Source organism: Rhinichthys klamathensis, unplaced genomic scaffold (assembly GCF_029890125.1).
Source record: "Rhinichthys klamathensis goyatoka isolate OS25496 unplaced genomic scaffold, OSU_Roscu_1.1 h1tg000005l_1, whole genome shotgun sequence".
Taxonomy (NCBI): domain Eukaryota; kingdom Metazoa; phylum Chordata; class Actinopteri; order Cypriniformes; family Leuciscidae; genus Rhinichthys; species Rhinichthys klamathensis.
Genome location: NW_026606558.1, coordinates 6,450,156 through 6,471,889, shown reverse-complemented (window position 1 = coordinate 6,471,889; position 21,734 = coordinate 6,450,156). Strand labels below are relative to the sequence as shown.

General features: G+C 38.4%; 2 protein-coding genes across 8 annotated transcripts; both read left to right on the top strand.

Moving 5' to 3' along the window:
- Window positions 1-3,566: 3,566 nt before the first annotated feature.
- Window positions 3,567-8,463, top strand: fosb (FBJ murine osteosarcoma viral oncogene homolog B). 3 transcript variants are annotated; one of them, XM_056256407.1, is made up of 6 exons: window positions 3,579-4,014; window positions 4,159-4,346; window positions 6,012-6,350; window positions 6,433-6,540; window positions 6,932-7,303; window positions 7,422-7,883. In XM_056256407.1, exons 1-6 carry the CDS (start codon window positions 3,951-3,953, stop codon window positions 7,485-7,487), a joined length of 1,137 nt encoding a protein of 378 aa, XP_056112382.1. In that variant the 5' UTR covers window positions 3,579-3,950; the 3' UTR covers window positions 7,488-7,883. The 3 variants fall into 3 exon arrangements, with proteins under 3 accessions (XP_056112373.1, XP_056112382.1, XP_056112391.1); XM_056256416.1 differs by lacking the exon at window positions 7,422-7,883 and adding an exon at window positions 8,143-8,463 and having other exon boundaries at window positions 3,583-4,014; XM_056256398.1 differs by having other exon boundaries at window positions 3,567-4,014; window positions 6,932-7,884.
- A 3,588-nt stretch (window positions 8,464-12,051) lies between these two features.
- On the top strand, window positions 12,052-21,141 carry cunh19orf47 (chromosome unknown C19orf47 homolog). 5 transcript variants are annotated; one of them, XM_056256357.1, is made up of 8 exons: window positions 12,052-12,105; window positions 14,086-14,173; window positions 15,183-15,297; window positions 15,516-15,597; window positions 15,762-15,875; window positions 16,889-17,032; window positions 17,184-17,260; window positions 20,380-21,141. In XM_056256357.1, the coding sequence occupies exons 1-8, from the start codon at window positions 12,087-12,089 to the stop codon at window positions 20,908-20,910; spliced, it is 1,170 nt and encodes a 389-aa protein (XP_056112332.1). In that variant the 5' UTR covers window positions 12,052-12,086; the 3' UTR covers window positions 20,911-21,141. The 5 variants fall into 5 exon arrangements, with proteins under 5 accessions (XP_056112332.1, XP_056112322.1, XP_056112312.1 ...); XM_056256347.1 differs by having other exon boundaries at window positions 16,883-17,032; window positions 20,383-21,141; XM_056256337.1 differs by having other exon boundaries at window positions 16,883-17,032.
- The last annotated feature ends 593 nt before the right edge of the window (window positions 21,142-21,734 follow it).

The following is a 21,734-nucleotide window of genomic DNA, read 5'->3' as shown; positions in this document are numbered from 1 at the left end:
GCTTTTAATAAGCTGTATAATTGCGTTAATTACAGTAGCTAGATATAAATAAGAGGACATTAATGTCTTAATCAAAAATTGCCACTGTTCAAGTTGTCCACATTCAGCCAATAGTTTGTGCATCGAATTAAACCAGTTATACCTGGATTTCCTGCTGTGTAAGCGCAACATGTTTCTATTATTAAACATCAAACCTGATTTAATATCGGTGGCTTGTTATGTTATAGAATATCAACTACTTAAAGTAGCCTGATCCATATAGTAAAGTAAAATCGACACCAGTCAGTCTTTTGTTAAATGCAAACCTAGAGTTACTCAACAGACATAAACATACTAGTTGGCATAAATTGTGTAAAATATCCAAAGAGTATGACTTATTGTGGACTATAACAGGCAACTAACTATCAAACAGATTATTCGCATTTCGTGGTTTTGAAATCATTAGTTTTGTTACTAACATGACAGCTACTGTCCGTCTGCAACAGTTGCACGGTTATGTGGACGGGACGATTAGCACGCTAGCTAATAAAAAGAAAAAAGATTAGCACGCTAGCTACAGCTAATGGGACTAACTACAAAAATAAACGACGACTAAAGTAAGTCTACGTGTGGTCTACTCATAATAAACCAAAACATGTAACTATGCGCCTTTTAATATCAAGTAAAAGTCACAAGAATGTAAACACACACACAACTGAAAGCGCACTTTCCCACAAGCAAAACTCTCACAGTTTAACCACTGTGTGTGCCGCCCCTTTAAGGGTTACCGCGGAAACCGGTTGCTACGCAGCAAAAACAAAAAAGTACCAATCGTCTTGACGTCCTTGCGTCAGAAGCGCGGGAACGGCGTTTCCTCGGCGACGAGACGTTGTATACATACGCAGGTTTGGTTGTAAACGTTCCGGGATTGTTTGCTTTAAAGAATCCGTTTACTTGGTTTTGCATTAACCACAGAAGAATGTGAGACGGTTAACAGGAGTTTGTTTATTATTATCGTTTTGTTTCCCTCGGTCTGTACATTTATTGACTGAAATGGAAATGTTATAATGCAGATCAACGGAATTTAAAGAGACAGTTCACTCAAAATGAAAAGTCACAATGTACTTATTCCTGATGTCGTTCCAACACAGTATGCATTTCTTTTGATATTTAAACTAAAATAAGTCAGCGTTAATTAATTTATTTTCCTTGTTAAACAAGTGACTGTCAGCCTCAGTCACCACAATGTTAGACAGGATCAGTCACCATTCATTTTTATTGTAGTGAAAGTTAATGCATTCTGAACAATGCCGGGTTGCTTCAAAGGTAAAATATGGACAAACACAACTGTTGCTTTGGGTTTAAAATATAATTTAAAAATGTTAACAAACGGGTATAGGTTTGTATTTGACCGTAAAAACAACCCAGCATTTTCAGAATGCATTCACTTTCACTACAATAAAAATGAATGGTGACTGTTATCCTGTCGAACATCACATTCTGTGGTCCACAGAAAAAGGGGGGAAAGGGTTTTGTGAGTAATTTAAATGATGACTTTTCATCTCAGTCACAGCTATGTCTAAATTTTTCCAAGTTATCAAACTAACATGTCATTTGCATTAACCAATAGGGCGCCTGTCACACTGTTTTAACCTATGGTTTTAACGCTATAGATGCGTCTCCTTATCTAGTTCATCTTTAAGCATCCCACATATAATTTCTCTGACGTTTTAACGCGGATCTGGCGGATTTTGGTCAAATGCTTAAAGTATCCTACTCCGCATTAGTCATTCTTGTTCGGTCGTTATAACGTCTAGCATTGGACACGGCGTTCTCCGGCGGTGACGCTCAAGAGCTGCTGACTAATTGTTGTTTCCCCCACCCATCCTTTCCTTCCCCACCGTCGAGATATAAGATATTGGTTGGTACACACACCGTACTTGCCTATTATACCGCGTTTATTTGAGTGCGTTACATTATTAAGAAGCCACGCTCGTTTCCCTGCACACAGAGCAAGAGCAATGAATCACCTTTGTTCCTACATGAAGTGAAATGTGACAGTAGCCTGTGACACTCACTATGACTTCCGTCACTACATCCCACTGCCCGGCCTGGAACTTGTTCTACATGCTTCTTGTAAATGGCGAGGGTATCAGCCATAATAATAAGCGCTTTGTTTGCTGAACAATCCTGACAGATCCCACCGATCGCCGTGCATTGTATTGCAATCATTTTAAGCATAAGAGATTGTCTTAAAACCAGCATTTAAAAAAATGTCATTGAATATATAACAACTGTAGCTAATTATAACATATTGATATAACATGATAATAACAACAAGGAGAGATGCATATAGTTCCCAAGCTTACCCACAACAGAAGACAGGCAATGTAAATCTCTGCACCGACCGGTTCTTAAGACTGTTAGCAGCGAAGGAAGATCCAGTGTATCGGGGAATCCGCGGGGCGTGTCGCTGAGAAGTTTACAAGTGAGTCAAAACAGCTGAAAGAGGGTTTCCCTCGTGTGCTAGTGCTTACCTCAGCGAAATATTCTTCTTAAATTAGCTTTACGATTGCTCAGGTGTTTTCTCTTTGCTCTGTCATTTGCCATATATATATATGTATATATGAAGAGTTCAGATGCAAAAGCCTCTAAATGCCATCTGAAATTTTCTTCTAAAATGATCATTTTTCTCAAGCTCGTATATTTAAGTTCAATAATTTCACTTAAATGGCAAGAAAAATTACCCATTTATTGTCATTTAAGTGAAATTACTGAATTTAAATATACGAGCTTGATATAAATGATCATTTTAGAAGAAAATTTCAGATGGCATTTAGAGGCTTTTGCATCTGAACTCTTCATATGCATATGCATATCTTTTTTGAGTCAGTAGCCATAATGTCATTTAGGATGAAATGACTTGAAATGACTCTGACACACACACACACACACATATATACATAAATGCACTGAAAATAATAGGCTACTAAACTGAAAAACTTAAGTTCAACTGTTAATTAAACTAAATGTTGTGCCAAAGTTAAAACATGCAAAATAAAAAAAATAAAAAACTGACTAAAATCGAGTAGACATGGCAATTTATTGTGACTACTTAAATTGAATATGATATTAGGCCTACACTATAAAATTACATGATTTTTGTACAGCGTATAGTTTTCATAGCTTTTTTTTATTTGTTTTTATTCTCTTCCGATTTCTTGTCAGTAATATTTGAATGATTAATATTAGCCTACTTTTTAAGTGTAATTTAAATATACAGTGTATTGTAAAATAATTTAGGAGAGAAAATGGTTTATTTAAACCTGATATAGTGACATAAATCACATAAAGCTACAGTTAAACATAAAGCATTTTAGGCCAATAATGTAGGAGAGAAAACAGGTCAAATAATTTAGGAGAGAAAATTGTTCATTTAAAGCTGATATAGTGACATATAAATAAATAAAGCTACAGTTAAACATAACGCATTTTTAGGCAAAATATGTGCAAACCGTGTCGTTTCTAAATATTGTCCGTGAAAACCATGTAACACTTAAAAATATCTCGTGGAAGTAATACTAGTAAACGTACCTATTCTTGACCGCGAGCTCTTCTCGTCTCTTTCTGTGGGTGAGGGAATCCCTTACACGTCATATTGCTTAGATACCGAAAACAAAAACAGTGCTTTTAGACCATATATGGGCATCTACGTCAGCGGAACACCAGTAAGAGGAGGAGCCAGGACTCCCTACTTTACAATGCGTTCTCAGGCTTCATTCACAAGAGCGCTTCGCTGCTGCCGAAACACCGCACACTTTCTACTCCCGTTTGTAATAAACACATGCCGGATTATTTTATGGATTTATAAATGCACATTTCACGGATTGTACCAAGACCTGGGAAGTGTTATCCAAGGAGAGATTGGAATTTAGAGGTTTCCTCCAGCAGGGAACTGGATTGATGTCTTAATGCAACTATTTTGGAAAGAGACCAAGGGCATCTTCACGAAGACTCCAAATAAAACTGGTTACGGTAGGTGACTTTTTAATATAGGCTAATAAAACATATTTAAATGCAATGCACCCAGTTTTCTCTTCTATAGTGCATTGCGGTTTACAAAAGCAAATAGTTAATGCCTTGGCAAAACGCTTCAGTGTGTCTTGTGTTGGGTGACAGGTGACTACCCGTTCTCGCCGGGCACACTAGGTGTTTCGGCTTCTTTCGGCTCCACCGGGGAGATGTATCAGGGGTTCCCCGGAGACCCCGACACCGGCTCCCGTGGAAGCTCATCTCCTTCTCTTGAATCTCAGTACCTGTCTTCCGTGGAATCCTTCGGGAGTCCGCCCACCACCAGCGCACCGCAAGTAAGTCACAGTATTTAAACGCATTTAAACATCGTATAGCTACAAATAATTATTTCGCTAAACAGCACGGTAGCTGCGAGATTTGTGTCTGAGCGAAGCTGCAAAGAGTAGGCTATGCATTTGAAATCTTTCGAGTGTGTTTAGATCAGATGTGTAAAGTCGGAATAGAATTTAATAGAATACTGACAAGTCAGCATGCGCGCGGAATCGGGCCGGTAGCAACGTGGTGGGTTTACAGCAGCACGCCGAGAAACAGATGACAAACTGTGGAACTCTCCGACGCGCGCACTCGAAGCTCCGCCTCGCGCTCACTGCTACTGCTCTCGCTTCTCGGACTTCTGCGTGACGTCAATGCGTTCTATTTTGGAGTGTTACGTTGGGTTGCTAAGGGGAACACCGGGGGTGTGACGGGGGCGGAGGAACAGGCACGGGAGGGCGACTCGAGGCCGCTGATTGGCTGCGTCACACTGCGCACGCTCTGCCTAACACGCTTTCATATGAATATTAATGAAACTTGGACTCGCAACTGGCATCACTGAAAAAAGAAACCGTACTAAAATAGTTTTGTCTCCTAAATATGTTTTAAAGGGATAGTTGTGTCATGAAAAAAAAAAAAAAAAAAGGAAACTGTGTCATCATTTACTCACTCTCATGTTGTTCTAAACCTGTATGAGTTTCTTTCTTCTGGTGAACATTTTTTAAGAATGTATTTGACGGTAGCCATTGACTTCTGTGTTCACGAGGGTGGGTAAATCATGACACAATTTGAAATTTTTAATGAACTATCCCTTTAATAGATATAGAATAATTTATTAAATGGCTAAAAAATGTTTTTTATCAAAACAGAAAGCTCTGATAAGGATCCATGTTTTTAAAAATGTTTGCTGTTTGTTTGATTCTATTTTCATAATGTTTAGTCTCTTATCATTACATGGAGGCACTGGAAAATCCAGCTTTACAGCAGTGTTATTTTCATATCATTCTATTTTAGTTTTTGTAAATATTTTGAATTAGACACTTTATTTTTATATTGGTAAAAAAAATCGTTTTTTTTTCATATTAATGAAAAATTGGTGTAGAAACTATTTTCGTTTTCACTCAGAAATTGCAAGTATATTTCACAATTAATTACAAAGAAACTGCAAGTAACACATAGAATTAAACATGACATTTTGAAATAGAACGATTGAAATAGTATTTTCATGTAAAACATACTGCAATAATCTTTGTTGCATTCCCAACTTTGAAGTTTGTATACATTTTTATTTTCGTTTATTTCATTTTAGGGAAACACTTTATTTTGCAGTGTCCTTGTTAGGCTACACGTATTACATGTACTTACTATAGTAATAACAGTAAATTATGCATAATTACATGCAACTAACCCTCAATCAAACCCTAATCCTACCCTAACCCTATAGTAAGTACATGTAGTTAATAAATATTACTCAGTATGTATAACTACACTGTAACATTGACAACTTAAAATAAAGTGTTACTCACTTTAGTTATTTTAGCATTTCAAGATAAACTAAATTAAAATGAGAAAATGTTGCCTTAGCTGAAATAATTGTATTTGTTTCAATTTTTTATCCAATATTAATCCTGTGGATGCCAAGTTTGTGAGACCCATAGTTTTATGCTGCTTATTTTTTCTGATTCCAGGAGTGTGTATCAGCCACTGGCGGGGTAGCGGTGGGTGGAGGGTCGACCGGCACCGGCACCGGGACAGGGGTGGACATGCCCAGCTCATTTGTACCCACAGTGACGGCCATCACCACCAGCCAGGATCTGCAGTGGATGGTGCAGCCCACTCTCATCTCCTCCGTGGCCCCGGGGCAAAGCGGCTCGGGCTCCAGCACCATGACACAGCCTGTCGCCCTGGACCCTTACGACCTGCCAGGCCCGAGCTTTTCATCCCCGGGAAGCTTCACCCCACCAAGTTCGGATACTCCAGGCCCGGTGCGACAGTCTCGGAGCCGCCGTCGTGCGCGGGATGAAGCGGTGAGTGGGGACCATGACGGCATGGTAAGTCGAAAAGCCTAAAACAAGGTTTAATAAGATACTGAATTTGTTCTGTTTCCAGCTGACCCCTGAGGAGGAGGAGAAAAGACGTGTGAGACGAGAGAGAAATAAACAGGCCGCCGCTAAGTGTAGGAACCGGCGGCGTGAGCTCACAGACAGGTTACAGTCGGTGAGCGATGCTGTACTCACATATAATTACACTTGTTACGTTACATCCTATACAGTATTTGATCCATGATATACCAGGCATCATAATTACTGGATTCATAACATGCCATTCTTCTCTTTACAATGATAGTTTGTAAATGATAAGTCATTGTAATTAAAAAAAGGGTTCGTTTGAACAGAGAGCATATAAACCCGCCGTAATTATACTGTGGGAACAGTTTAGCAATTTCGCAATTAAGAAAATAAAGTTTAATTTGTTGTTGCTCTCTGAAACTGTAGCAACACGTTCTCCAGAAGTAGTGCTGTAAGGAAAGCCTTGTTTTTGTGCTCATTTCATGTGATCATATAATCTCTGTCCCCTTGTGTCCCTCCTCTTGTCTCTCCAACATAAGGAGACAGACATTTTGGAGGAGGAGAAGGCCGAGCTAGAGGCGGAAATATCCGAGCTGCAGAAGGAGAAGGAGCGTCTGGAGTTCGTCCTGGTCGCACACCAACCCGGTTGCAAAATGCCCTATCAGGACCAGCCCCCCGCTCCGCTGCCGCAGACATCCCCACAGGGGCCTTCTGTCTCCGTGGTGGGTTTGACTGTGAAGGAGGACTCTTTCTACCTGCCGCCCGCCTACTCGTCCCACCACCACCACCACCACCAGCACCAGCACCAACAACAACACCACCACCAACAGCAACAACAACACATCCCGGTTCCACAGCCCACGCAGACACAGCCGGCCCCAGCACAACAGCAGCCAGGGATGATGCAGGAGGTAGCCTTTTCTAGTTCTTTCTATGGGCAGGGCCAGCCGGCGCCGGACGGTGGCGGTAACCCTGACGCCTGCAGCTACATCCCTTCATACACATCTTCATTTGTGTTCACCTACCCAGAGGGAGCCTGCGGGGCCAGCGCTAACCAGCGAACCAGCAGCAGCGATCAGTCGTCTGATTCCCTGAACTCACCCTCGCTTCTTGCACTCTGAGAGCTCTGCATCTCTCTACCTCTGCTTGCCTATCGACAACACCACATATGTGCATTCACATTCAAACGTCCGCCATTACGCCTCTCAGACATCGTATTGATCCTTTACAGTTAAGCCCTGCGAGGCCCAGATGCGTTAGTGTCTGAGTGACTTCATCAGATAATGTAAGTGTATATTAATTCACAATGAATTCAGGCTTAATATCAAGATGAGTCAGTAGCCCACACACACACTTAATTTGTCATAGACATTTAAATCCGTTTGACACATATCAATGCAAGCACATCTTTTATCTTTTTCTCGCTCCAGCTTACATTGGTGCACCATCTCCGTCCTTCTCTCTCTTCACGCCTGATGCCTGCTGTGTATTTGTCTAAGCAAAAAAAAAAAAAAAGGGGGGGGGGAGGGGGTACAGAACTGCTTTGTGGGTTTTGTTTTGGGCTACCTTGCTACCCTTTCTGTCTCCATCCAGTTCATCCACACCTCGTCTGACGTCTTCCTATGACAAAAGAACATGACCACACACTCTCTACCTACCTATCTATCTCTTTTTTTTCTCCCTCCGTTGTCCATCTCCACATCTGTTTCTCCTCTCTCCTGTCTTTATGTACCTCTGGTTCTCACTGAAGCCTTCAGCCCCTGAGAGTCCGTTGGACCCTGAAAGCCCATGGAACCTTGAGTGAGCGCCATCCCACACCCCGACACCACAAACCCCCCCTCGCACGGACCGGCCCACAGAGGAACTTCACAATGAGAAGACATCTAAACGAACCAGCCACAGCGCGCAGATCAAATGCCGTCTCAGATGCCACCACACAGGCTAAAGGAACGGGACTCTTTATTCCTCCTCAGCGCTGAGGATTTGATTTCGGATGAGCGGAGGAAACACACTAGCTTAGACCTCAGCAAGGCCAACAGAGGATCTGGAGGTATGAGATGATGAGAGCATTCGCATTGGTCATGCTCCACTGAGAGCTTTCACACTGTGTTACGCCCCTTTCCCCTTTCTTGGGGTTTCATGCCGTGTTTCAACGATAGTATTAACTCAAAAGCGGCTTATCTGATGATCGCATATGAGAGTGGATCTACACTCTGGGTTTGAAGAGCATTATAATGAGTGACCCAAAACAAAACAAAATCAAGATAGAAAAAAGACAACCTCTTGGTTTTGGATGAGTGACCTCTGTGCTTCTAAAAGTCCTTGACATTGTCCTTGAGTTGAGGCCTCTAGGCTTTGATTGTGAATGGAAGCCACAGAGGACTACATGTCCAGTTGATTTCTTTCTTTAAGGGGTTGTTCTTGTTCTTGTTGTTGTTATTGTTGATAAAATGGAAAAAGCACAAATGACGGCTGCAGAGGGAAGGAACGCGCAACGGTGGCCTACCTAAAGGACGGGATGTGCTTTTGAATATGAACTGTTTACTTTCCTGTGAATGTTTTTTTGATGTTTTGAGTTACTGTTTTTTTTTTTTTTCATGATGCTTTTTCTCTTTTGCTCTTGATTGTGCCGTTGCTGCCAAATGGAAGAATTTTGTGGGGCTTTTAGCTGCTCCTTCTATCTGTTACTGTTGTCTTACTGCAGTTATCACGAATATTGTTATTATGGTTATTATTATTATTATTTCATAATTATCTCATGTTGGCAACTAAAAAGGCATGTTGTGCACTATGAACCTTTTTTATGTCTAAAACTATATATATATAAATATATATTATGTATGCATATATATATATATACATATTCAGTGTATATATATATACAATGATTGTAATGTAATATATGAATGTTCAGAAAATGTTATTTTTGTCAATGAAGACAGAAGGGAGAGCTTGAAGCACTTGGTTTTGGTTTAAATATAGATATTTTTCTAAAAGAACAAAAATATATTATAATAAACAATAACAGCCCCGCTTTACCTTAATATGAAAAGCATTGTCACTGCCTTTCATTGGAAATGTGTAATATGTATGATGACTGTATTGAAACTGTGGTGCACGTATATGTATCACAGGTTTGTGCTGTGCTTGATTTGTCAATGAGGTTGGTCCCACAGCCCTTGTTCATCAAACCCTGTGGACAAAACACACTGGACGCAAAATATCTATAAATGCATAAACAGATCAATAAATATGCTATAAAGAAAAAGAAGAAATGAATTGAGTGTCTCAATGTATTCTAGACGAGCATATGATATTCAGCTGTGTTTCTCAAGCAGTGGTGTTGCATTGATTTATCATGTCCAGTGTGTGCTGTCTGCCCTTTGTCTTGTTTGTGTGTGTGTGCGTGCGTGTGTGTGTGTGTGTGTGTGTGTGTGTGTGTGTGTGTGTGTGTGTGTGTGTGAGATAGTCAGGGCTTGATGGACAACTTTTAACCAGACCTAATTAATTCATGTTACGGATATGATCACACACAGATGGGAAGTATTTTGCAAACAGACGAGGTCCATTGTTCTCATTGACTTCTTCGTGTGGGATATTTTACGGGGTGGAAACAATAATATTTGTACAGTTGTTTAAATCGAAATGCCTTTTCTTGCTACATTTATATACACAAGTGCACCATTGTCTTGTTGGTCGAATTTAGACCCAGAGGTTCAAATATAAGCAGAGAAGGAGCTGTTTCCAACAGAGCCATTTGATGAAATTATGTTCTCATTTAGCATTGAAAACCGAATTATGGCGTCTCAAAGAGTGACGTAATGAAGGCAGAGCTGTGATTTCACAAAGTGGGACATTATATGATATCAGAAAGCACATTGTCAAACAGCTCCATGCTACATTACATGTGTGTCACAACAGTTTTATGTTGTTTTGATTTTTTTTAGCTGTTTCTTCTACACCAAAACATATTGCTACTGTATCTACGAATATGATCTGTCTCTGATATTATAGCATAAGGAGATGCCGGTTAAATGATACAGTATCAGTGACTCTGTGGTCTTCCACTTTGCAGAAACTCTTTGCTTAGATTAAGCTGGTCTAGATATGATCATCCTAGGTATTTTTAAATTCACAGTACTTTGAATTGACACGGTGCAATGCAATATATCAGATACTCTTGTAGCAAATCAAGCGAATTGTATGATAAAAGTCATTTCTGATGCTACAGTGTCACAGTGAAGATTTGAGACAACTTGGTTTGTCTTTCCAGTTTACCTTGTGTATGATTTACTCTGCTGAGACCTCAGTGATGGGACGGTTATGCATTACGAGGATGTGTGTCAGTGCATGGATTGATAAGTGAACATTTCACTTTCTAATTGCACATTTTAAGATTGCCTTCAGTATGAGTGAAGTAGAACTACTTGTTAAAGAGCTATTTCTCTTATATCATCAAAGTTAGGAGTAACAAGAATCATCACAAAACATTTCAAACTGAAAATAACATGGTGCTTTTTCAATACCGTTTGTATATTCTTGACTTAGAAAGCCGATGACAGACGTGTCGTTGGAGATTTGAGGTTGTGGGTTTGACACTCATGATTTCAGAGTGCTTTGCAGACTGAGTTTCAGAGTTCTCATATTGAACAGCATATTTAATACATACTGAACAACCCTTGTGAATTATATAATCCGACGTTCTACATTCTCTTTTCACCCTTTCTCCATTATGCTATATTTCTATCCCTTTAATGAATGGAGAATGACATTTCATATTGTTAGACTGTGAAATCTTGGTGTACTGTCCTATCTTAATATCTTTGTATGATGTCCAATTTTTTCTTGTAAAGGAAATGTCTACAAAATAAACATATTCACAAAGACTCTCTGTTAGTTTTTCAAACATATAATAATAATAAAAAAAAAATTCATGGTATAAATTGAATCGGGTAACAATTTATTTTTATGTTTTCTTGGTAAACACATGGTAAATGTATTTACTATTGTAATAACTATAAATTAGGCATAATTACATGCAACTAACCCTAAACAAACCACCCTAACCCAATAGTAAGTACACGTACTTAATTAATATTACTAAATGTATAACTACACTGTAACAGGGACACATTAAAATAAAGTGTAACCATATTTTGGGGTCTGTGGCATCTGAAAACCCTTAGCTCAGACACTCAAATATACAGTATATGATATCATTTAGATATGTTATTAATGAGCTTTTAACGCCATCTAGTGGATACAATAGAGTTATAGTTTAGCACATTGCACATTGAGTTATAGTTATTATAGATAGGTCACTCAAAAACTCTGTCATCATTTACTTACCCTTTTGTTGTTTATAAAGCCGTAAGACTTTCTTTCACAGGTGAAAAAAGAAAAAGAGATGAGTAAGACAGAATGACACCATTAACTTGCATTGCATCTCTTTTCCATGTAATGAATGGCGACTGAGGTTGTCATGGAAAATTCCGCTTAATAACAACCTTCCAGTTGTACCAGTAATTGCACACAAATTGACCCACTGGAGCAACAAAACGTTAAATAAAACATGTTTTGGAGCCAGTGATTGTTCAGTTAATTCGGAACATTCCGGTAAGCCGATTCGTTCCGAAGACGGAGAGGATGTGACGTCACAAGATTTCCGCAACGCGTCGGTTTTTCCCTGGCAAGATGGCGACCGTCACAACAGGTAAGAGAAAGAAATGACCCTTATTTTTGGAATAAGGTGACTGTACAGGTCCGTAAAGCGGCTTAAATCAATATATAGCTTTCTCTGGTGGGACATTCAGAGGGGAATGGCCTGGAGAGGTTTACGTTTGGTCTTCACGAAGGGCTAAAGCGCAATAACAGCAGCTGGGTTCAATGAAACAGGCCCCGCGCTGTATTACTATTGTCTCGTTTTTACACAACATTGCTATTAATATGCTATTTATGTACCCTCAAACTTGCTTTAATATATTTTATTAGCGAATAGAGGGAAATATGTTTGTGTAGTGTACACTGTTAATGGGCATTTTTGTAACAGACATACTATAAGGTTAGTCTGTTTATTAGTAACTAGTATTAAAAAAATAATAATGTCTAGATGTCAACAGACCATAATGCTGCCTATTCTAAAGTCATTTTCAGTCATTTTTATATTACTGTATATCTAAATGTGTTTTTCGAGCTATTCCCTTAAAATTATTGCACCTTTCTGTAAGTGTAAAAGTAAGAATTGTTTGATACTCCGCAAAAAAACCAACAAAAAAAAAAACCTGGTTTGTTGTTCTCATCTAGTCTCCCTGCCTGGTGAGGTTGGCTGATTTATGATGCACCTTTTCAGCTGTGAGACGAGCTAAACCAGCTTGGTCAGTATTTGAGATCAACTAAGGCCAGCAAACCATTTGAAGGCGGTTTTCAGCCGGGTTTAGAATATACTCTAGTGTGGACCAGACGACTGACATACTGAACACTTACTGGTAAATCCTAAATAGAAATTAAACCTTAGACCTTTTTTTTAACTATATCCATGCAGCTAGTTTTGTTAAAGAAATTCTGTCCTCATTTACTCAAACCTGTTTCAAACCTGTATGAGTTTCTTTCTTCTCAACACAAAAGAATGGGTAACCGTACAGTTGATGGTCCCCATTGACTTCCATAGTATGGAAAAAATACTATGGATGTCAGTGGGATCCCAAGAGTTGTTTAGTTACAGACATTCTTTAAAACATCTTTTTGTGTGTTCAGCGGAAGAAAGAAATTCATACAGGTTTGGAATAACTTGAGGGTGTGTAAATGATGACAGAGTTTTTGGGTGAACTATCCCTTTAAGCGTGTGAATGACCTTCAGTTACTGACACAAGACTCACAGCTTTAAAAATAACACCCATGCAGCTGCTCTGGCTGACCATGTGTTCTCTCTGTATCGTTCATATCCAATGCTGCTGACCTCTTTTCCATGTTGAGTTGGGTCTACACAACTTTTTTTTTGTTTTGCCCCATATAATTGATTTTCTGTGCCTATTTTTACCTTTTATGAGGGTGTTTTTCAATAACTATATGAAAACACACAGTATCATCCAATTAATGGCAAATATGCAAATTAAAATAAATTCTCAATCTGTGCAATGTAATATATAATTATATATCGTATCTGCAAATTCATCAACACTTTCCACAGCTATTAAACAGCTATTTGACAGATACATAGTCAAATCTAAAAGCCATGCTAAACAAATAAGATGGTGTAAAACTGCTGTACTGATTGCTTTCATTTTACAGTCATTTGTAACATAAAAAAATGCACAAATTTCTCATTAGGTGCATCCCAGTTTGCATACTTATGCACTGATTGATACTGTCTTGTTGTATAAATACAAGTTTTTATGTTTTTACAATTAGTATCTTCACACTGAAAATTCCAAAAAGAAAAAGTGCAGTCTAAATACCCGGATGATGCATTTGTAAAAAACCAAGTGTGGAATTTTTGGACACTTTATTCACTTAACTGTCGCAGTTTTCCTCACATAGCTGACAAGGAGGTGCTATATCAGTCTCCTTATAAAATTCATACACTACACAGTTAAGTAAGTGTATAGTGTGTCATTTTGAGAGACAACTTGTGAATTCAATGTGTGAATTTTTCATAATGTATATAATAATCACTGTGTTTTCCTTGGTGCTTTAGCCACATCAGAATGGATCCAGTTCTTCAAAGATGCTGGGATCCCTCCTGGACTGGCTGTCAACTATGCCGTGTCATTTGTTGATAACAGGTAAAAATAAATGATTGCCTTTTAAAGGGATACTCCACCCAAAAATGAAAATTCTGTCATCATTCACTCACCCTCAAGTTGTTGCAAACCGGTATTAGTTTCTTTCTTCTGCTGAACGCAAAGGAAGATATTTTTCAAGATATATACCATTGACTTCCATAATAGAAAAAAAAAAATACTATGGAAGTCAATGGTGCCAAAGTTCCAATCGTTCTTCAAAATATCTTCCTTTGTGTTCAGCTGTCAACAATGCTGTGTCATTTGTTGATAACAGGTAAAAACAAATGATTGCCTTTTAATGTAGTGATCATGAACATCTGTACTGTTCCTGTTGGGGAAAATTACTTTTAAAAGTAATGTTACATTATTGCATTACTCCCTAAAATGAACTGTTACTTAGTTACATTTTATGGAAAGTAATGCGTTACGTTACTTTTGCATTACTTTTTTTTCTGCTGGGCTTGCTTGTTTGTTGGTTTGATACATTTTTTTATTCATTTTGAGGAATACTGAATCTGTGTTTAAGCAAGTGAGATGAGTAAACGGTAAACGCATGCACACATTTAGTCTTAAGCTACAATACCCATCATGTCCACACACACACAACACCTCTGCTCTTACTCCTGATTTCTCTCAACATGAGAACAGGATAGTTGTCAGTCAATACATGGTAAAACAGCGTAACTTGCATTACTTATTTGAAAAAGTAACTCTGATATTTTGTTGTAAATTTGAAAGTAATGAGTTACTTTACTTGTGACTTAGAAAAAAAGTATTCTGATTACGTAACTTGTAATGCGTTACTACCCCCCAACACTGCCTGTTTTTAAGAGAATGTTCCAAAAAGGATTGATCTCAGCCTGCTTATGTGTGTGCTTTATTTGCTGGATGTTTTTCACCATTTTTAAAAGGTCAGGATCTGGTCTGCTCTGAAATGTGAACAAACAACATTCTGAACACAACTGGAAGCTGTAAATGTCTCAAAGTAACTTTTTTTTTTTCTGTCCAGGATTCAGAAAAACATGCTCATGGACCTCAGTAAAGAAATAATGATGGACTTGGGAATCACAGTCATCGGGGACATCATAGCTATTCTCAAACATGCAAAGCAAGTGTATAGACAGGTTGGTGCAAATGCTGGATTTTGATGTATTTGGGTCTGTAAATGTGTCAAAAATAGATTTGAAGTTTTATGTCAATTTGGAATAAAATAATAGTACATAAATCAGCAGCAATCAGAAACCCTGGTCTCTAGATATTGGTATCAGTATTTGTTGACCGCTAAAGTTTGGCATGCTTCATTATTCTGAATGTGAACTACTCTTCCTTTCTCTTAATACAGGATATGTGTAAAATGGCAACTGAGGCCATTACAGCTGGACAAACTAGTGTACAGGCTGAATTGAGACGCACCGCTAACACTCGTAAGTATTTTAAGTATTAAGTTGTTTTGCATATACTTGTTCCTCATGTCCTTAATTTACAGTTTCCCTGCAGTTCTTTACTGGTTGCTCATACAGGGAGTGATTTATCTTTGTCTGAATGGGCTGAAGCTGTAGCTCTGGTAATGTTCATGTTACTCTGACAGCTGCCACACGCATGATTGCCAATGCTCTGAGTCGGGACTCCCCACCAAGCACTCCTGCCCGGCGCCCTGACAACCGAATATCAGTGACGGTCTCCAACGCCAGTGCCAAACCAGGTACCTGTGGTTAAACTTTATGTAGATAAGTAGAGATGTCAGTCAAGGGTTTAGTGAATGCACCTTGCTAGTCTTTAACTGCTCAGATTATTACAGGACACAGAAATTATATATATTATTTATATATTTATTATTTACACTATTGTTCAAAAAAATTGGGATTGGTAAGATTTTTTTTAAAAATTTAATAGAAGTCTGTTATGTTCACCAAGGATGCATTTATTTGATCAAAATACAGTACAAACAGTAATATTGTGGAAATATTAGTATCATTTAAAATAACTATTTTTTCTATTTTAATATTTTTAAAATGTCATTTATTTATGTGATTCGGTCTCATTCTAATATGCTGATTTGATGCTCAAGAAATATTTCTAATTATTATATATTTGTGGAAACCGTGATAGATTTTATTTTCAGGATTGTTGATGAATCCTGAAAATGAAAGTTCAAATAAACAACATTTATTCGAAAACTTTAAATAGAAACTCTTTGTAACTATGTATTTACATTAGGGCTGTCAAACTATTAATCGCGATTAATCGCATCCAAAACAAAAGTTTGTGTTTACATACTATATGTGTGTGTATAATTATTTTTAATACATAAATACCCACACATGCATGTGTATTTAAGAAATATTTGCATGTATATACTGTATATAGACTGAATGTAGCCTATATAATGTATATTTTATATAAATATAAACATTTTATATATAAATGACATATTTTTCTTAAATATATACATGTGTGCATTTATATACAAAATAATTATACACAGTACACACACATATATTATGTTAACACAAACTTTTATTTTGGATGCGATTAATCGTGATTAATCGTTTGACAGCCCTAATTTACATATTTAAATATTTCACTTTTGATCAATTTAATGCATCTTTCTTTTAAAAAAACCGCATTGACCCCAAGCCTTTGAACAGTAGAGTAGATGAGTTTGGATGAACTCTTTAAATGGAATGGGATGATTTAAAACTTTCCCAGTTTTAGTTCCCAGCAAGCCAGCAGAAGAAAATGGGTTTCAAAAGAAGCGCCGGCGAGTCACTAGAGAAATGGAGGGGAAATATATCATAAACATGCCAAAAGGCACGACCGATCGCACCCGACGCATCCTGGCACAGCAGGCCAAGAAAGGTGCCCTGACATAGTATATTTGTTGAGGCTTAGAGCTTATATGATATTACTGTAATTTTAAGTATTGAAATTAGACATGCCAAACTGAAAATTTGCAGTTGGTACAGATGAGATTGATTTAATCTTATCATCTTCCCTTTCATTGCCACAGCCAAGGTTTTAAAGCGTACTTCAGTGTTTGACAGACTTGGGGCAGAGTCTAAGACTGACACCGTCTCAGCCAATAAGGTGAGTAATTGTAGATAAACAAGAGAGCATAAATCCATACACTGAAAATTGTTTTCTCTTTATTACACACATTGTTGTTTATTGACTCTGTAACACTACAATGTTCATGTAGTTAATGTATTGGGTCTCATGAATTATTATTATTATTATTATTTTTTACATCATTGCTAACTTTAGTTTTAAACGAGCTATATGTACGCATTTTTCATGTATTAATCTCTTTTTTATTGGCAATGTGTGAACAGCTTGTAACGAAACTTTTAAAACGAGACCTTCCCCGACTTCTTGTAGACTGACTTTATGTGAAGGATTCGGGTCGTTTTTGCCAGGAAAATCAAAAGCATGTGATGTTTACGCTGCCGTTCAGTGACACATTAAATTAATTCTTAATGTTCAGGATAATGCTGAAAGAGCCATTCTGTGCTGTAATGCACGGTAATGGGATTCATTCAAACTATAGTGTCACATAGCCAGATCTATATAGAATATAGTCTCAAATATACTTCAGTGTTTCCCCTACCATTGTTTTGGGGGGGCGGCTCGCCCCCCCAAAACGACCCCCCGCCCCCTAAATTGCTGACGAAATCCAGTCATAAAAAATAAATTTACTGTATAACGCGGAATTTCATGGAATTTGTCAATCTTTTGAGGAATAAATAGAAAGCAGTTGTAATGTATACACTTGAAATCAAATCGCGATGTAGACAAGTGTGTGTGGATATTAAACCACAAAGACAATTTAAATACGAATCCAGCTTGTTCTGTGTGAATGAATGCTGCAGCCGACGCGCAGTTTCATTTACCACACACTAGGGCTGGGGTAAACGATTATTAATTAAACGATTAGTCTGTCGATTATTTTATCGATTAGTCGACTAATCTAACGACTAATTGAACGATTCTTTTTTGTAACATGGAAATTGCAGGAGTGCACATTCAATGCACAACAATTTTGATCTGGTTCTTACAGAGTATCTACACTGTAAAATGTTTGGTAGGCTACTCAAATGAGCCCTATCACACTTGGATGTGGTGCTCATTTTAATGTTTTCAGTGCTCATAAAAAACATCCGGACTGATTTTTCGGTTTTGTTGATGGGGGTGGGGTTTACATGCGCTTCATAAGGCACACACGCACATTTCCACACACACGCGCAAGGTCTCTCGCTCTCTCCCTCGCTGCGCGCGCTACACGGTTTGGAGCTTGCGAGCTCTAGATTCCGGGAGATTTTAACTAATTTGCGGTCATCAGGGAGCCGCTATCACTATGCGGGAGACTTGGGATGTCAACTCCATTTGACAAAGAGCGCAAATAACGACACCTTTACGTTTGGGACTAAATTTGAAGTATTCCCTTCCCATACCTTCGATGATTTAGTGCGAGCTGGGTTTTTTTAGGACTTTTTCTTTTGTTGGGACTTTTGCATGGCTTTGTTGTGAATTCTGTGAAGAGGTTGCTGTTTCGTCCTCGATTCTGCAATGTTTCGGTCTCCCACGTGTGTGTGGCGAGCTGTACCGCCGGGAACGGTGCAAACAAATAAATACATAAATAAATAAAGAAGCGTCGACAAAAAAATATGACGTCGACGAATTTTTCGACGTCATCGACGCGCCGCTACAGGCCTACCACACACACACACACACACATACTGAAGCACGTGTGACGCTTGCGCTGTTTTTTTGCCTATATGAAGACACAAATGCATAAACTTCCTCTCCAGGCTCTAGATCCACTCCGAAAGTCACTTCGTGATCATTTAACCGCTTCATTTGAGAAAAACTATCATCATGACATAAACACACAAACTCAAAAGGTCTCCACGGCAACCCGTCAAAATAAAAGTTCGGTTTAACTTGACAGAAATATATTACCGTTGTACAGTAGAATTTAGATATGTCCCAATGTAATAATACTTACACTAATCCAAATAAATTATCATCAAAACTGAATTTAAGGAATAATCCATGTTTTAATTTTAACAGTAAAGCTCATTGTGCAGCACGTTATTTGACAAAAAGTTTAATTTCATATGATTAAAAATTGATGATAAATGATAAAATTTGTGTTTTATGTCTTCATTTTATTACCAGAAAAAACACAACACAGAATTAGTGTGAAATTTTTTTTCAGATATTTTTTTAAAATGTTGTAAACATTTAATGATTCATAATACACTATTTCAATTAATTAGACATGCTTTTTGATTGCTAAAAAATTTACACCACGTATCCGTAACACGCCCGCTCCGCAACACTAGCAGCCCCCCCCCCCCCCCTTGAAAAAAAATCCTAGGGGAAACACTGTACTTTATAATAAAACTATCATAATAGTGTCATTTTAATGATTTGATCTGCTGACATGATGCCGAGCTTGTGCATGAGCTGGTGCAAACATCCACATCGCTATGATCAGATGCTTTCTTAACTGCTGCTTTCTCACCGCTGTTATTTTTGTTGTTTATGTTGTTATTGAGAGTAAAGCATGCAGGATATTTTTACATATTAACCTAAACGTCGCTCTCAGCAGAATGAATGCTGTCTATGTTTGTTAAGGGTATCTCCAACTTCTTTTTACCCCTAAACAACAATTTGTTGTTTGCTCAACGACCACCAGTGTCGCTAATATCAAGTGTTTCTGAATTCTACATATTAGCCCTTTCAAATAAAAGGGGAAAAATCTAAACCCCCCATAGAAAAATTGCTAACTTTTACTATGCTTACAAATGCAAATTTGAACAAATTATAAAGAATATCTAATGCTCGTTGGCTCTGGAAGAGAGTGAGACAGAGAAATGTATTTTGTATCATATCATACAAAGTTTACAACATTTAAATAGACATATCAAATGTGTATGATTCAGTATTTTAACTGATATTACTCGTAAGGATTTTAGAGGGTTATGTGTAATATCAGCTGCTATCCAGCAAACACAGCGAGTGACTGTATCTGCCTCTGTATATGGGATTATAGTTTTCCCATCATTTGGTAGAATTCGTGAAGCCATTATCGAATAAGGTATTCAGAAGAGTATTATTTGTTGTTTGTTGAACTAATTATAAAGTGTTTCAACCAATAACTCCTGATTTTTTTTTTGCTTCGTTGTCTTCCTGTCGTGCAGCAGCCAACCGGTGTGTTTAGCCGACTGGGTGAAGCAGAGGAGGATGAAGAGGGTGGAGGGAAGACCATTAATGTCACCGACTCCTTCGAGGACAATGAAAGCGATGATGAAGGCTCAGTGCTGCAGTATGCCGGCGTCCTCAAACGACCTTCTTCTAAAAAAGAGACTGTAAACACCAAATCAAAACCACTCACTCTGCGTCGACTGGGCGCCAAGTACAAACTCCCCCCATCTGAAGGCACACCACCAATATCCTCTACCTCCTCCTCCATCCAGGAGGGGACACCTAAACTGGGTGTGCTGCAGAGACTGGGAAAGGCCCCGTCAGTCCACCCTACCTCCTCTACTCCTCTAGTCAGTCAGCCTGCAGACACGCAGGACAGTCGAGTCACGAGTAGCAGAAGCAAAGCCCAGGGCAGCTTCGCTCTGGCCAGCCCTAAGGTCAGTAGCAGCACAGGTGACACTCACGGGGCTCAGATGGACGCTGGGGAAGTCAGTGTATTTAAGAGGCTGGGCACTCGGAAAACCTAATGCACAAAAACTGTTTTATCCTGCTTGCTCCTTTTATAACCTAAAACCCACCTGAATTTCCACTTGAGTGAGTGGAGAAACTCTAGGACCACCCTTGATGGATTGGGAAGTCGATATGCTGTACCTCATTAAGTGTTATGATATTAGGGGACAAAAAGGGACGGCTGCAATATGTTAAATGTCAGTGTGTGGACATACCTTATTTTTGGTTGTAGGAATCGTTCTTTATCTTGCTTTGATAGCAACTCTCCTGCGCCCCTGTGAGTGACACATTTCCTACATTAAAGGGGTTTATAATGAAGATTTTAAAATGCATGGCGCCCAGCATCAAATGCTCGAAATATCCATTTGTTTTTACTACAGTAGCCAAGAGACGTAAGTGAAAGCATGTGCTCTGTTTACCACAACCAATTCCTCCATGAAGAAAGCTCATGTTCAACCATCCTCTTACCTCCTCCTGTTTTTGAAGAGATAGTTCACCTAAAAATTACTTGTCATCATTTACTCATTTCAAAACTCTGACTTCCTTCTGTGGAACACAAAAGATGTTTAAGAAATGTCTTTTTGTTGATCAAATAGTGGACACTTAAATGATTTGGTTACCAACATACTTCTGCAGAACAAAAAAGAAAATAAGTCAGACAGGGTTGGACATGAGGGTGGGTAAATGGTGACAGAATTGTGCTTTTTTTGGTAACCTATCCCTTTAACTTAAAGGATCAGAAAAGCCTTTTAATGGCTTGACCGTACACGTGCACATTGCCATTAATGCGCCTTAAGCTCTGTGGTCACACTGGACTTTAAAAAAAGAAAATTCAATATTT

What these genes read in the sequence shown, in the direction of transcription:
- fosb (XM_056256398.1), top strand. Translation starts at nt 3,951, where the DNA reads ATGCAACTATTTTGGAAAGAGACCAAGGGCATCTTCACGAAGACTCCA. An exon ending in TCCAAATAAAACTGGTTACG is followed by an intron (nt 4,015 to 4,158) that starts GTAGGTGACTTT and finishes GTTGGGTGACAG; the next exon opens with GTGACTACCCGTTCTCGCCG. An exon ending in TCACAGACAGGTTACAGTCG is followed by an intron (nt 6,541 to 6,931) that starts GTGAGCGATGCT and finishes CTCCAACATAAG; the next exon opens with GAGACAGACATTTTGGAGGA.
- cunh19orf47 (XM_056256337.1), top strand. An exon ending in CAAAGCAAGTGTATAGACAG is followed by an intron (nt 15,298 to 15,515) that starts GTTGGTGCAAAT and finishes CTCTTAATACAG; the next exon opens with GATATGTGTAAAATGGCAAC. An exon ending in CAACGCCAGTGCCAAACCAG is followed by an intron (nt 15,876 to 16,882) that starts GTACCTGTGGTT and finishes AAACTTTCCCAG; the next exon opens with TTTTAGTTCCCAGCAAGCCA.